At 38.2% G+C, this 16,453-nt stretch overlaps 1 protein-coding gene across 2 annotated transcripts in view; it reads left to right on the forward strand.

Moving 5' to 3' along the window:
• Positions 1-2,606: 2,606 nt before the first annotated feature.
• Positions 2,607-16,453, forward strand: part of LOC128239995 (uncharacterized) — a 35,847-nt gene continuing 22,000 nt past the window's right edge. For both annotated transcript variants that reach the window (XM_052956473.1, XM_052956474.1), the window contains exons 1-8: positions 2,607-2,748; positions 8,633-8,783; positions 9,237-9,348; positions 11,904-12,007; positions 12,810-12,947; positions 14,452-14,577; positions 14,937-15,037; positions 16,293-16,386. In XM_052956473.1, the coding sequence (XP_052812433.1) occupies positions 8,645-8,783; positions 9,237-9,348; positions 11,904-12,007; positions 12,810-12,947; positions 14,452-14,577; positions 14,937-15,037; positions 16,293-16,386 (814 nt within the window). In that variant the 5' untranslated portion in view covers positions 2,607-2,748; positions 8,633-8,644. The remainder of the gene's footprint in view (positions 2,749-8,632; positions 8,784-9,236; positions 9,349-11,903; positions 12,008-12,809; positions 12,948-14,451; positions 14,578-14,936; positions 15,038-16,292; positions 16,387-16,453) is intronic.

Genomic DNA, 16,453 nt, shown 5'->3' on the forward strand with positions numbered 1-16,453 from the left:
GGTTAACCTCTTAATCGTTTTAATCAAGTGCAAGGAAGAATTGTTGTGCTTATTAATATCTTGCCATTCTAGGTATATCCCTTATTCGTCATTATTAAGTTCGAGGTATCCCTCTATTTGTGTTAATTAAGATTAAGCTTATTGGTTTTAAGGTCCCCCCTGTTTGTTGTAATTAAATTTAAGGTAAACCCCTTAGTCGTGTTCATTTAGTCTCCATATGTGTATTATTTTAGTAAAAAGTTTTTTGTGTTAATTAAGTTCAATGCAAGTTACTGATTTAGGTTGATTTTGAAGAGCTGAACTATAATTACTGTATTATTCTATAGTTCACCTAATTCAAATCATAAGAAGTATTGGGAAAACGCGTTGTTGTTGTTGTTGATGATGATGATGATGATGATGATGATGATGATGATGATGATGATGATGATGATGATGATGATGATGACGACGACGACGACGAAGACGACGACGACGATGATGATGATGACTTAGATAAAACATCTCTGACAAACGTTTGTGAAGGGCTGTTCTGAAATACTGCCATCAACAATCTTAAATCTATTTAAGTCTGTTATAAATCACTTGCCTCCTTTTTTCTTAATCATGTCATTTTAAAGCAATCTTAAGACCATACAATAATTTATAGAAAAATAGTGTGTGGACAAGCTTCGTTTGTTTGATCATTGGGTAAGTTTTTTGCGGTGTTAAATTTCTCTATGCAATCTACAGGGACATCAAGGTATCATTTTGTTTTCAATTTATGATAGCAATCTCGTTCGTGAGTTGAGTAGTCACGCAATTGTATTGTACGCAAAATTTGAATATGGACACTTAAACTATCAAATTGCAATTGTAAAAAGGCACATAGCAGCTGCTTTGAGGTTATCAATTAAAATACATTTGTTTTAACATCCAAACAATATAAAGATACAAAAGTAGAAAAACTAACTTGATTATACGAGTATGAACATAAACAGAACAGAATAGAAAAATTATTTACCTGGCCCCGATTTCTCGAAACTTCTTAAGTCCCTTATAAAAGGATTAAGCTAATTTCATAATTTTGGTTTTCAATTAATTGCATTATATTTACTTCTTTAAGGAATTTTATACTTTAATTAGGAATTATCTTTATGATAATCACAATAAACCATTTTTCATTTATCAAAATTCAATTTAAGTCAGTTTTTAGCTATTTAAAAGCAGCTTCTTAAGCCTGTTAAGCTTAAGAAGTTTCGAGAAATTGGGGCCAGAAGATCATAGACCCATGTTGCTGAATATCATACAAAATGACGACAAGTACAAAACATGTGCACATGTTAATACATATAGTTGCATCATAATATCATACATTACAGACAACATATAACATACCAATGATCAACATTGTAAGAATACATTTGAACCATTTAATATATGTGTATTCACATTTCAGTACAACAATCGTCTGCTAACGTATAGAAGCCCTGCTAACAAATTGTTTTTACACATCAGGTTCAGGTTCAATTTTATATAATTATGTTGAATATAATGTACAAATTTTCGAAGTTCGAAGGCCTTGTGTATAAACACACTAAGATTCTTTTACATTGTTTCAATTTCTGCAGTTAATAACTCAACTAATTTATACAAACTATAAAGTTGTCTATGATGCTTAGGTAAATATCTGATTCCTGGTGAGAACATGTAGAAGTGTGCCCAATGTTAGAAAATCCTGGCTGCATTAGCAATATAACGAACACACTTATGTCAAATCTTAATCTTAGTCAAAAGTTATTTAAAATTGTATATTACTGTACACGCATTCTAGCATAGAATGTGCTGATGAACGCCTTCGGTCAAGATTCAAAGAGAAAACAAATCTCCAGCCAAAAATGTATTTGAGTACAATTCACTGTTTTTAAATTACTATCTAGAATAAGTTTTATTTGGAATTTAGACAAAACATTTTATCAACACATTCAAATGAGAAAATACTTATTCAAAAAATATAAAAACATACAAGATTTTAAATTATACTATTCTTTTAAGTGGTAAATAGAGTTGAGATTGAGATTGTGATTTGACTTGAGTATTTTTGTCAAACAGAGGCCTGGTCAATCAGAAATACTTTTGTGACGCTTTAAGAGCAATGTTACGAGTTTGTGAATACAGTAGTTGCACGTGGATCTTGTGTTTCCATGGATACCGTTTCGGCCACATGCTTATTTTTGAAAGAAAAAAACCCATCAAATATGATTTCTTGTAATTCTGATGAATATATTCCACATTTACAACTAGAAATAGCTTACATTTGTAAAACAATATCAAAATGTACCTGCCAACATGAAGTTTGAATCCGCGTTCCGCGATTCCACAGTCAGGTAATCCACTGCGCCATGACAGACATATACTTGCATAGGATGGTATGTTCACTATACACATACTTTAAAATATGGCGAAATAAACAATGACATAAAATTCGTGAACATTTTAAGGTTACTATTTATTGTTTAAGTGAATCGGACATTATCTGGTAGCTAAGTATTAAGAGGCCGGGTTTTTATCCTGAATTAATTTCTTCATTCGCGTTATGTTAGCAAATACAACTACCATCTTTAGAGTGGGACTTTAAACAAATACACAGGTACCTGGTACTACCATAAAAAGCTGCGTATTACAGACCTATGCGTCATGGCCTGTTATATATAGACAAGGTGCTCACAGCGCACTAACAGAAGACTAATTTCGATTTGGAAATACTTGGTAAGATTATTCTGTTTTCATTTTCAAACGTTTAGATTGTTTTATTTTATCAGAGCATTGTAGACATTATTTACATTTTTGTTAGTTCTTATTTTTGTTAAAAAAAGTATCCAGGAAAATGCAGACATTTTAACAGTCTTTATTATATGAATTCCGATGGTTTATAGGGAATTATCATTGAAATATATCTTTGTTTTTGGGGAAGAGGCTCAAAATGTTGTGTTCTGACACACAAAACTTCCGGGTGAGGAATACTATATGATAGTTCGGACACTCATAAACTTACACGGAGGAGCTCAATGTGTTGCATCCTGACACATATAATTACACGGGGGAGCTCAATTTGTTGCATCTTGACACATACAATAACTCGGGGGAGCTCAATGTGTTGCGTCTCGACATATAAAAAAAAACGGGAGAGCTCAATACGTTGCGTCTTAACACATTGAATAACACGGGGAAGCTCAATGTATTGCGTCCTGTCACATAGAATAAATCGGAAAAGCTCAATATTTTGCATTCTGACACATAGAATAACTCGGGGAGCTCAATGTGTTGCGTCTTGACACATACAAAATTGGGGGAGCTCAATGTGTTGCATCCTGACACAAAGAATTACACGGGGGAGCTCAAAGTGTTGCGTCTTGACACATAGAATAACTCGGGGAAGCTCAATGTATTGCGTCCTGTCACATAGAATAAATCGGAAAAGCTCAATATTTTGCATTCTGACACATAGAATAACTCGGGGGAGCTCAATGTGTTGCGTCTTGACACATATAATTACTAAGGGGAGCTCAATGTGTTGCGTCTTGACACATATAACTACACGGGGAGCTCAATGTGTTGCGTCTTGACACATATAACTACACGGGGAGCTCAATGTGTTGCGTCTTGACACATATAACTACACGGGGAGCTCAATGTGTTGCGTTCTGACACATATAACTACACGGGGGAGCTCAATGTGTTGCGTCTTGACACATATAATTACTAAGGGGAGCTCAATGTGTTACGTTCTGACACATATAACTACACGGGGAGCTCAATGTGTTGCATCTTGACACATAGAATAACTCGGGGGAGCTCAATGTGTTGCGTCTTGGCACATATAACTACACGGGGAGCTCAATGTGTTGCGTCTTGACACATATAATTACACGGGGAAGCTCAATGTGTTGCGTCTTGACACATATAACTACACGGGGAGCTCAATGTGTTGCGTCTTGACACATATAATTACACGGGGAGCTCAATGTGTTGCGTCTTGACACATATAACTACTAAGGGGAGCTCAATGTGTTGCGTCTTGACACATATATCTACACGGGGAGCTCAATGTGTTGCGTCTTGACACATATAACTACACGGGGAGCTCAATGTTTTGCGTTCTGACACATATAATTACATGTGAAGCTCAATGTGTTGCGTCTTGACACATATAACTACACGGGGAGCTCAATGTTTTGCGTTCTGACACATATAATTACATGTGAAGCTCAATGTGTTGCGTCTTGACACATATAACTACACGGGGAGCTCAATGTGTTGCGTTCTGACACATATAACTACACGGGGAGCTCAATGTGTTGCGTCTTGACACATATAATTACTAAGGGGAGCTCAATGTGTTGCGTCTTGACACATATAACTACACGGGGAGCTCAATGTGTTGCGTCTTGACACATATAACTACACGGGGAGCTCAATGTGTTGCGTTCTGACACATATAACTACACGGGGAGCTCAATGTGTTGCGTCTGACACATATAACTACTAAGGGGAGCTCAATGTGTTGCGTCTTGACACATATAACTACACGGGGAGCTCAATGTGTTGCGTCTTGACACATATAACTACTAAGGGGAGCTCAATGTGTTGCGTCTTGACACATATAACTACACGGGGAGCTCAATGTGTTGCGTCTTGACACATATAATTACTAAGGGGAGCTCAATGTGTTGCGTCTTGACACATATAATTACTAAGGGGAGCTCAATGTGTTGCGTCTTGACACATATAACTACACGGGGAGCTCAATGTGTTGCGTCTTGACACATATAATTACACGGGGAGCTCAATGTGTTGCGTTCTGACACATATAATTACACGGGGAGCTCAATGTGTTGCGTCTTGACACATATAACTACACGAGGGAGCTCAATTTGTTGCGTTCTGACACATATAATTACACGTGAAGCTCAATGTGTTGCGTCTTGACACATAGAATAACACGGGTAAGCTTAATGTGTTGCATCTTGACGCATCTAATTACACGGGGGAACTCAATATGTTTCATCCTGATACATAGAACGACTTGGGGGAGTCTCTTAGTGTTGCGTCCTGACACATATTATTACACGGGGGAGCTCAATGTGTTGCGTCTTGACACATGTAATTACACGGGGAGCTCAATATGTTGCGTCTTGACACATAGAATAACACGAGGAAGCTCAATGTGTTGCGTCTTGACACATATTATTACACAAAGGAGCTCAATGTGTTGCGTCTTGACACATGTTATTACACGGGGAGCTCAATATGTTGCGTCTTGACACATATAATTACACGGGGAGCTCAATGTGTTTCATCCTGATACATATAATATAGAACTTCTTGGGGTGGGGTGCTCTATAGATAAGGCTTTTCGGGAACTCGACAACAATCTCCGAGAGAGCTCAATATGTGTGTGGCGTCCTGACGCATGGATTTACTCGGTGAGAGGTAGCTCAATTCGTTGCGTCCTTACAGACAGAGCATCTCGGATGGGTCTATGCGCTACCCCTCCTGCATGTGTTACCAGCTGTCACATATAACTACTTGCTTTTAAGATGTACAATAAAGTAATTCAAAGTCAGCCATCTGACAAAGCTCGCCTTAGCATGTTTTAAAACTATATCTTCATATAGTTTTATAATGTCCTAAAGGTTAAGTTATTATTATGTTTGAGCATGAGTCTTTGTGGGCGTGTGGTTTTGTTGTCCGTTTTCTAGTTTTCCTTGACTATAGCGGCGTGGGTTCGCTCCCCACTAAAACTCGAATATGTTTTTATACTTTAAATGTATTTTTTTCTGCAATTTCGGTATCAAATATTAAAAATATTATAAGTGTTTTCAGATGCACCACCCAGAAGAACAATTTTATACCAAAACATGAGCGAGTCCTTTTAAACATTATTTGAACCAAATCAAGAAAAGAACACTTAGTGCATATTATTACTCATTTGTTTTTTTAGATTTACGTGTTTAGATTCGTCAAGAAGGAGGAAACTTATTAAGGCGGTTACATGTTAATTAAACAATGCAATAAGAGTTTTATCCTCAATCGGAACAATTGGTGTATTTTTTGCTTTGAAAAGAATACCGGGATAACAAGTTATTTTATTTCTTTATGTTCCTGTTGTCTCGCCTGAGAGTGATAGGCTTTATATCAAACACGCACCTTTATTGTACTCTGAAATGATCTAATCACTTTAAAATTTCACAATAATGAGACAGTCAACGCGTTCTTATCAGCATAATCTTAATATAATACAACGAAAACCGTAGAGGCAATACCAGTAGACAAAAACATAAAGGCTGTTGCGTCCTGACGCATAGAACTACATCGGAGGGTGGAGATCTACGTGTTGCGTTCTGACGCATAAAAGTACTCAGGGATGGGGTCTCTATGTGTTGCGTCATGGCACATGTATCTAGAATCGTTTCTATCTCTATGTAAGGCGTACTGACAGAGATACATACTCAGGGGGTGGGGGTGGGGGTTATGGGTTGTGTCCTGACACAAAGAGCATCTAGGGAGTAGCTCAATTATTTGCGTCCTCACACATAGAACTTCTCAGGGTGGGAAGCTTTATTTGCTGCGTCCTGTCACATAGAACTACTCGGGGAGGGGGTGGGGGCTCTGTTTGCCGCGTCCTGACACATATAACAGCTCGGGGAGTGTGGATCTCTATATATTGAGTCCTGACACATATAATAACTCGGGGGGTGTGGATCTCTATATATTGAGTCCTGACACATATAACAGCTCGGGGAGTGTGGATCTCTATATATTGAATCCTGGCACATATAACAGCTCGGGGAGTGTGGATCTCTATATATTGAGTCCTGGCACATATAACAGCTTGGGGAGTGTGGATCTCTATATATTGAGTCCTGGCACATATAACAGCTCGGGGAGTGTGGATCTCTATATATTGAGTCCTGGCACATATAACAGCTCGGGGAGTGTGGATCTCTATATATTGAGTCCTGGCACATATAACAGCTCGGGGAGTGTGGATCTCTATATATTGAGTCCTGGCACATATAACAGCTCGGGGAGTGTGGATCTCTATATATTGAGTCCTGGCACATATAACAGCTCGGGGAGTGTGGATCTCTATTTATTGCGTCCTGGCACATATAACAGCTCGGGGAGTGTGGATCTCTATTTATTGGGTCCTGGCACATATAACAGCCCGGGGAGTGTGGATCTCTATATATTGCGTACTGACACATATAACAGCTCGGGGAGTGTGGATCTCTATATATTGCGTCCTGACACATATAACAGCTCGGGGAGTGTGGATCTCTATATATTGCGTCCTGACACATATAACAGCTCTGGGAGTGTGGATCTCTATATATTGCGTCCTGACACATATAACAGCTCGGGGAGTGTGGATCTCTATATATTGCGTACTGACACATATAACAGCTCGGGGAGTGTGGATCTCTATATATTGAGTCTTGACACATATAACAGCTCGGGGAGTGTGGATCTCTATATATTGCGTCCTGACACATATAACAGCTCGAGGAGTGTGGATCTCTATATATTGCGTCCTGACACATATAACAGCTCGGGGAGTGTGGATCTCTATATATTGAGTCCTGACACATATAACAGCTCGGGGAGTGTGGATCTCTATATATTGCGTCCTGACACATATAACAGCTCGGGGAGTGTGGATCTCTATATATTGAGTCCTGACACATATAACAGCTCGGGGAGTGTGGATCTCTATATATTGCGTCCTGACACATATAACAGCTCGGGGAGTGTGGATCTCTATATATTGCGTCCTGACACATATAACAGCTCGGGGAGTGTGGATCTCTATATATTGAGTCTTGACACATATAACAGCTCGGGGAGTGTGGATCTCTATATATTGCGTCCTGATACATATAACAGCTCGGGGAGTGTGGATCTCTATATATTGCGTCCTGACACATATAACAGCTCGGGGAGTGTGGATCTCTATATATTGCGTCCTGAACGTATTGCGTCCGGAATCAAAATGGCTACTCTGGGGTACGGGATGTTCAATGTGTTGTGTCCTGACACGTAGGGATACTCGGGGTACCTCGATGTATCGCGTCCGTCTGAACACATAGATTGAGAGCTTTACGTGTCTGAAGAATTAATTGCCGGAAAAATCTATGCGTTGGGAGCTCTCGTGTCTTGTTTTGGTGTATGGAGTTCTATGTTGATTATATCTATGCGTTTGGAGCTTTTGTGTCTGGTTTTAGTGTATTAAACTCTATATGTCAGGAGCTCTTTGTGCTCAATGTGTCGGTGAGCTCTATATGTCCAAAGCTTTATATGCCATGAGCTATATCTGTCGATGATGTATGTTGCGAGGAGTTCTGTGTGTCAGGTGCCATAATTATATGTCGGGTGCTGTGAGTGTCGGACGCTGTATGAGTCGGAGCACAACGCAGAGGTCATCGGGTAGCTGTATGTGTCAGGAGCTGTATGTGTCAGGATCTCCATATGTCAAGTTAAGTTGATAACTAAGTACGAATAAAGTGCAGGTCGGCATATAGTCGTTCCTGTGATAATCGAAGATGCACTATTTCCACGAACCCTAACCGAAAGTTGTTTTCCTCCCTAGGCAACCAACACCATGTACGTTATACGGCTTCACGTGACGGTCGCGGTGTGGCTGGTCACCATGGTACCGTTCGCCCGGGGCAACGCGTTCATTGACGCCTACAACAAGGCTACAAATACGATCGCCAATGATGACACAATTGTCGACAAATGTGTGTATACACCCCCTGCCTAATCACCCCAAAAACCAATCCACCCACCATCTCTCAAGCACACCGCATCAACGCTGCCAATATAAAGTGAATATTAATATTAACCAAATTACAACATGTATGTCCCTGTCTCCTGAGTAACGATACCCTAGTGGTATTTATGGACACCCACCACTCAAGCGAGTCTTGCGGCTCAACATCAGACTCAAGGCGTTATTTTATAGTTGCATTATATATTTTTGTACTATATTTCAAAATAAAGTTGAATTTATAGTTGTTACCGATTCTCTGCATGGACAAAATCTATGTTGTAAATGATTCGATCAAAATGTTTGTATATTCTCATTGTACGTATAAAATGCTTCAAATGGCACAGATCATATATTTTGTAACTAGACACAAAAACACTCAGCTAAATATTACCTTAAACTAAGGCACCACTCTGTCTTCTAGATTTTGACAACCAGGCGGACTTCTATATGCAGGCGATGCACGAGAACGGACCGGCATCGTCGACCATAGCAGACGCCGCAAACTTCGTAAACCTTCTCGCCATCTTCTTTAAGTAAGACTTCTGGACCGAATTTCTCGAAACTTAAGTCCCTTATAACAAGATTAAGCTAATCTCACTATTTCTTATTGTCTATAATTCGCGTAACATTAACTTCATATAGAGTTATTTAACCTTAAATAGTAATTCCTTTTATGGATATCTTAAATAACCATGTTTCATTTACCCAAATCACATTTAGTATGTGTTTTGACTATCTGAAATGTGCTACTTCAGCCTGTTAAGCTTAAGAAGTTTCGAGAAAATGGGGCCTGAAGCTTAGTTTAGTCAATACTTCATCTCAAGTAAGATCACATCGGCTTACTATGAAGCTTAGTCAATTTGATATCTTTATTTAGATCACTGAGATAACTATAAAGAAAATTTCATTGCGTTTCGAAATCCAACCTTTCAATCAGATTATTTAGTTTACATCAGGATAATCGGAGAAGTTTCAGTCATTAACAAATCCGGAAAAAAACACCTCGATCAAATTTGTTCTAGTTGGCAGCCACACCAGGTCTATAAAAATACCGCATGTGAAGTTTTGTCCAGTATCCACTATATGCTCGTTCCTAGTGTGATATTTAATTGATAAGAATAACTCGCGAACCGGAATTCTCCCACCTCAGATAAGTAGATCTAATAATTTAACCATGCTAGATATTCTTATCTTGCCCACGAGCGAAGATAAAATGCCCGTATGGAACTCCTTTTACCACATTGTATTTACCTCCCTTGTTGAAGACTTTCGTCAGTAGCATCAAGGAAATCTTGTCTTATGGTAATATTTAGAACGCTTATTAATTATTTCTCGCTTCAAAAGTCACCATAAAACAGTTTTCAGGCACCATTCAAGAAATAATGCTTCATTCTCCTTAGAATTATTTTAAAGGACCGATTTGACTATTAACATTAACTGGATCACTGCGCGTATATCCATGACAACCACGTGCTATCGCATATCCATACGCAATTATTTTCACTAAGCAAAAGAGTTCCAGCAAAAAACACATTTTTACTTAATTTTGTTTAACTGAGGTGGGAGAAAAAGCATCTACCATAGCCGCTCGTATAAGATAGGTTCATCCCGACCCTCGCGCAGGGTGTTTTGCGGAAACTCGGTAAACCTCGTTTCCGCAAAACACCCTACGCTCGGGTCGGAATGAACCTATCTTACACTCTCGGCCATGGAAGATACTTATATTCTTTTTTTGCGCTACCTGTGCTTATCATCGCGCCTGTCACACTGTCCCAAAATTGACACCAGATAGTCACACAATAAGGGAAATGTTTAATTTCGGCTCTGATCGTAAAACCATCTGGGCATTTGTGAGAGTATATTAAGCCATCGTATGAATGTAGCTGGAGTTTGTCAGGCTCCGGCAGAAACGTCCTGAGCGGTGGCTTAAACCTTTGCCATGCCAAAACATTGCCGAAAGACCTTAAAAAGGTTCATATTCGTGTTGATTTCGTGTGTCCATTTCGCACTTCGTAAAGCCATTGTTAGGGAATCTTGTCAAATTGTGTCATCTTCGTCTTTACTTCGTGTCATCATCTGTGCCATCGGAAATTTTTCGCCTCACGAAGACAATTCGAAGGAAGCAAGAAGCTGCCCGATTGTCTAATTAGGTCACACTGTCCAATGCCCTTGTTCATATTTAGTGCCACCTTGTTTATTATAAGGCGGTTAAGGCAGCGAACTGTGAACATAGAATTGGTCTAGATTATTTTCATATTGAGTTTCAATGACCAAAAGGGCTTTGACAAGCGTGCATGCCACCTGGGCCGTGATACAGACAACAGTTGAGTCCAATGATTTAAAATCCATTGAGTGCGTCCTGAACCGATGAGCAAAGCGGTCTATAAATAATTGCGTTTTTATTGTTTGTTTTCGTAGTTGAATCATTTAATGATGCAATCCTTGGCCCAAATTTCAGCGTTTCATCGTACTACAAAAGTCCGTCAAGTTAAAGATTTGGCCAAGAATGCATCATTAAAATACAAACAACTCTAAAATATTTCACACGTGTAGAAGAAGAAAATAGTATAGTCCTTTGTAGGCCTTTCATAGCTTTTCAGTCACAAAGATATTTAGAGATATACGACACTAACTTGTTTGTTTACATCGGTTGTGATCCGTGGTGACCCATGTGAGGACCCCGTTGAAATCACGTGATTTCTTACCCTGATATTACTGGCATTGATTGAGCCTGTTACTTAAACACTACTTAACCAGGCTAGCGTATCATGAACGTGGATCGAGCCCTGTATATTTTGAACTTTTGAACTCTGCAATCCTTGTGTGTTTATTAATAGCGTACCAGGCGAGCGTATCACTGGCAAGGATAGAGCCTGGTTCTTCTTGAACTTTACCAGGCGAGCGTTTGACTGGCATGGATCGAGCCTGGTACTTCATGAACATAAGCTTTTAGTACAATATCTCTTTCTGTGCTGAACGTTTGCCGGATTTACCAGACACCAAAAGCAAAACCCAACCCTAAAATATAATATTTAAATTTGAATAATTATGTTAAACAACGATAAATGCTTTTTTTCATCTTTTGCAGCGTACCGACAATCGGACCCCTGAATAATTATGACAATTTCAAGACCCAACTGGAGACTGTTGTGGCTTCAATCAACGGCACTTGTCCTCTCAATACCATTACAGGTTCCTGATAACACTTTTTGTTTAAAAGTTGTCTGAAAACATTCGATAGTAGTGGCATTGTCTTAGCTGTTTTCGTTGGTGGCTTCCATTTGAAGGGACTCGTCTTGTTTTTCCACCATAATTATTTTTCGGTAATGCATCGGAAAACATTTATATTTTAACTATTAAACTCTTTAATACCGAAATTGCAAAAAAAGTGGCTGAAACAGCTGCGCTTCGTTTATGATACTGAGCTTCCGGTGTATTTCTTGCACCAAAATTAATTTAGACACATGATACATATTTTTGTATATTTTTCAAAAAAAGTATAAGGTGACACACAGGCACCGATTTTTAGACTTTCTAAGTCTCTTATTACAAAAGGAGGCTCAGAACAATATTGTTTTGATATCGTTTAGTGTTATATTCACCTTACAATGAGTTATGGGACTTTTAAGGGCAAGCCTTTTTCAAAACAAGACCGAAAAACTTTCTTATCTAAGATCAAAGTAAGTTTGGGAGTAAATGTTATAATATACTAACGTAAAGTTACACTTAAGATACTTAGAGAAATTTTGGTAATTTTCTTAGAAATGCTAGGCATCATGGATAAACTGTTCAATAACGCAACCACTCAAAACAAATGTTTTGTTATGAAAGCCAAAATCACATAATTATTTTATTTTTGGCAAGTGAAACTTTTATAATAATAATGAAATAATCATATTCATATGCATATTATATGTTAATATCAAAATATACTAAAAGTAAAAACTCTTATATTGATGTAATTTATTTTTATCCATATGTTTTTACCTGCAAGATATTGAGGACTGTACCCAGGCGGACAAAGAGAGCCTCTGGCGACCCATAAACGGCATCTGTAGCAACCTTAAACATCCGTGGTGGGGGACGCCAAAAATGGCCCAACTAAGACTGGCACCGGCATTCTGGGAAAATGGTTAGTAAATAATATCACTAAATAGTAGTTTAATCACACTTTAAACTGATTGTTTGATAATCGATTCTTCCTTGGTGAGAAGCAAAAATATTTGACAAAAATATACCCACATATATTGAGCCATATCCCTTGAATGAAACAAATGTGGTATCCCTCTTTGGTTTCAAAAGAAACATTCAGATGTATTAAGCCACTTCACTTGAATGTAACATCCCTCTTCCTTTGCAACAGTACACTCATATGTATTGAGCCACGTCGCTTTTGGATGTTACAAATTTTGCATCCCTCTTCCTTTGCAACAGTACACTCATATGTATTGAGCAACGTCGCTTGAATGTAACAAATTTTGCATCCCTCTTCCTTTGCAACAGTACACTCATATGTATTGAGCCACATCGCTTGAATGTAACAAACGTTGCATCCCTCTTTCTTTGCAACAGTACACTCATATGTATTCAGCCACGTCGCTTGAATGTAACAAATGTTGCATCCCTCTTCCTTTGCAACAGTACATTCATATGTATTGAGCCACATCGCTTGAATGTAACAAACGTTGCATCCCTCTTCCTTTGCAACAGAACATTCATATGTATTCAGCCACGTCGCTTGAATGTAACAAACGTTGCATCCCTCTTCCTTTACAACAGTACACTCATATGTATTAAGCCACGTCGCTTGAATGTAACAAATGTTGCATCCCTCTTCCTTTGCAACAGTACATTCATATGTATTGAGCCACGTCGCTTGAATGTAACAAACGTTGCATCCCTCTTCCTTTGCAACAGAACATTCATATGTATTAAGCCACATCGCTTGAATGTAACAAATGTTGCATCCCTCTTCGTTGGCAAAAGTACACTCAGGTGTACTGAGCCAAATCGCTTGAATGTAACAAACTTTGCATCCCTCTTCCTTTGCAACAGTACTCTCAGATGTATTGAGCCAGATCGTTTAAATGTAACACATATTGCATCCCTCTTCGTTGGCAAAAGTACACTCAGGTGTACTGAGCCAAATCGCTTAAATGTAACAAATGATGCCTCCTTCTTCGGTGCCAAAGCACACTCAGATGTTTGGAACACTGTCGCATTAATTTAACAAATGTTGCATATGCAAATGTAACAAATGATGCCTCCTTTTTCGGTGGCAGAAGTACACGTATATGTATTGAGCCACATCGCTTAAATGTAACAATTGCTGCTTACTCTTTGCGGACCAGTATTCAATTAACTAAAGATAAACGGGGCGCTTGAAACACTCTTTGAACTGGATTGTAGAATTGGGAGAATATTATGATTATAATCAGACAAAAATAAACTTCGTTACAATTAACTTAAGTTGGTTTGGTGGCGTTAGACCCATGAATATGCTGCAGTTTTTGTGGCTTTTGACAGAAGCACCGATTACATTTGTTGCTGTTAATTTTGTAGCGTCTGGCTTAATAACCTTTTACAGGCATTGCAGTTTATTTGATAGCTTTTGACATCAGAAGCATTTTTTTCAGTTGGTTTGGTGGTGTTCGACCCTTTGTCCGTTCACCTGACTCCAGTGAACTCCCGGGGCGTTCAGCTGGTACCCAACGTTCCGCTTATCTTTAATCTACAGGGAACCAGCACATTCACACTCGCAGGTACGTCACCAATTGCAAATATTTCCCGACCATTATCGTAGCATTTGTGTATCATAAAAAAGAACGCATGCGTTTCGTTGGAAAATGCAATACTGTGGTAAATACACACTAAGCTATTACAGCTTTATTGCCGTATAATGATGTACGTTTGTAGTGGCCGCCACAGGATTTCTAAAATACGTCACCAAAAAGGAATGCTTTGATAAGATCTTTGATAGGAGGGTCTTAGTATTTGTAGATTAAATACAATGTATATTGAACTGTTATCTCATAATGCTTTTGATTCGAAACAGTTGAGGATTTTATTAGGGTAAAGGGTTTTATTACACATGATATATATATGCATGAAATTATTTCAGTGACGAACCCGGGACTGGCAGATCCAGTTTGTGAGAGAATAAACGTACAGAAGGCGAAAGAGGGCAATGTCGACGGCATTATTATCAGTGTTACACCCAACGTAAGTTGCTCGGCTTCGCTATTCCCACTATGGATAAGTACTAAGCCTTAAAGGTTGAAATGTTCTTCGAGACATATTCATTAAAAGCAGAAAATACTCATGTCTTAGCAGTATTCCGGTAATTTTACTCGACCGAAACGCGTGTGAACAAACATTCATCAAAATAGTCGTTGCAAACAAACAAAGTGTGTGAGCGAGATGGTATAAACCAGATCAACATCTGCAAGAAGGCTGAACTGATATGGTTCAAACGAAACTGTGTAGATTAACATAAACATGGCTCCATGAAACAGAGCTAGTTGAAAGCTGAAACCTGCGCATGGAGTAATGCCTTTGAGTGATTCTGCCCATAATTATGTAAATTATGGTGTTTATAAATTTAGTTTAAGAGATTTGCAGCGGAAAAGGGCTTGACATTTTATATAAACCATCAGTTCCCTTGACTATACGATCAGGCAAAATTTCTGTGAATGACTTTTTATAGATGTCCCCGCGTTAAACTTTCAAATATCTGCGACCATTTAACGTCCTGATTATCAAAATTACATTTTGGTCAACCCTATAGTTGCCTTCCTTAAAGACCACCCATTGGGCCTTAAAACATATGGATGAATGTGTTCACATTCATGAGTGGACAATAGGTTGACCATCTGCTTAAATATGCACTCTTACTCCCAAATAAGATTTACCACAATTAATAATTTTGTTTTGATATTCCAACAAGGATGAATAAATGTCGAAAAGAATGGTTCTTATGAAGGATACCGAGTTTAATTTGAACGAAATGAGCATGAAACATGGTATTTCTACCTACTATAGTAGACCACAGTAAATCTTCACCAATCATTTAATATGTTTGCGCTTTCTGCTATTAGATACACGCTTACAACTTTGTTATCAGTAATTAATATTTTCCATAAATGCATTATTTAGTAAGTAGTTAAAGGTTTATCAGTCAAAATTGAAATTTGTTATACATGTGTATGTATTGATTTTGAATAAGAGTGTCACTTTAATGTCATGTAATTAATGTCGTAGTTTTCTTTTCTAAAAAAGCAACCATGTGATGTTATTATTTCCTATATAGTTTTTCTGGAGTGTCCAAAACAAGTCAGTTCATACTTTATTGTTTGGTATGTAGACAAATGTTTGCGAAATGATTTCCTTTTTAAATTATTATAGTCAGATATCACGGTATTCTTGTTTTAATTCTTATCTTTACTAAACAATCATATTATTATTATATTTTCAACAGAAAGATGGGTGCAAAGTGGACTTTGAAGGGAATCATTACATCGCTAGTGGGAAAAATTGTAAAAAGGTCGACATCTGCTACCAACCCTTAAATGGTAAAGCAATAGTTTTATCTATCTGAATGTATGTTCTTTTAAAGAAGAATGGAATACATTATAAAAA

Source organism: Mya arenaria, chromosome 7 (genome assembly GCF_026914265.1).
Source record: "Mya arenaria isolate MELC-2E11 chromosome 7, ASM2691426v1".
Classification (NCBI taxonomy): Eukaryota; Metazoa; Mollusca; class Bivalvia; order Myida; family Myidae; genus Mya; species Mya arenaria.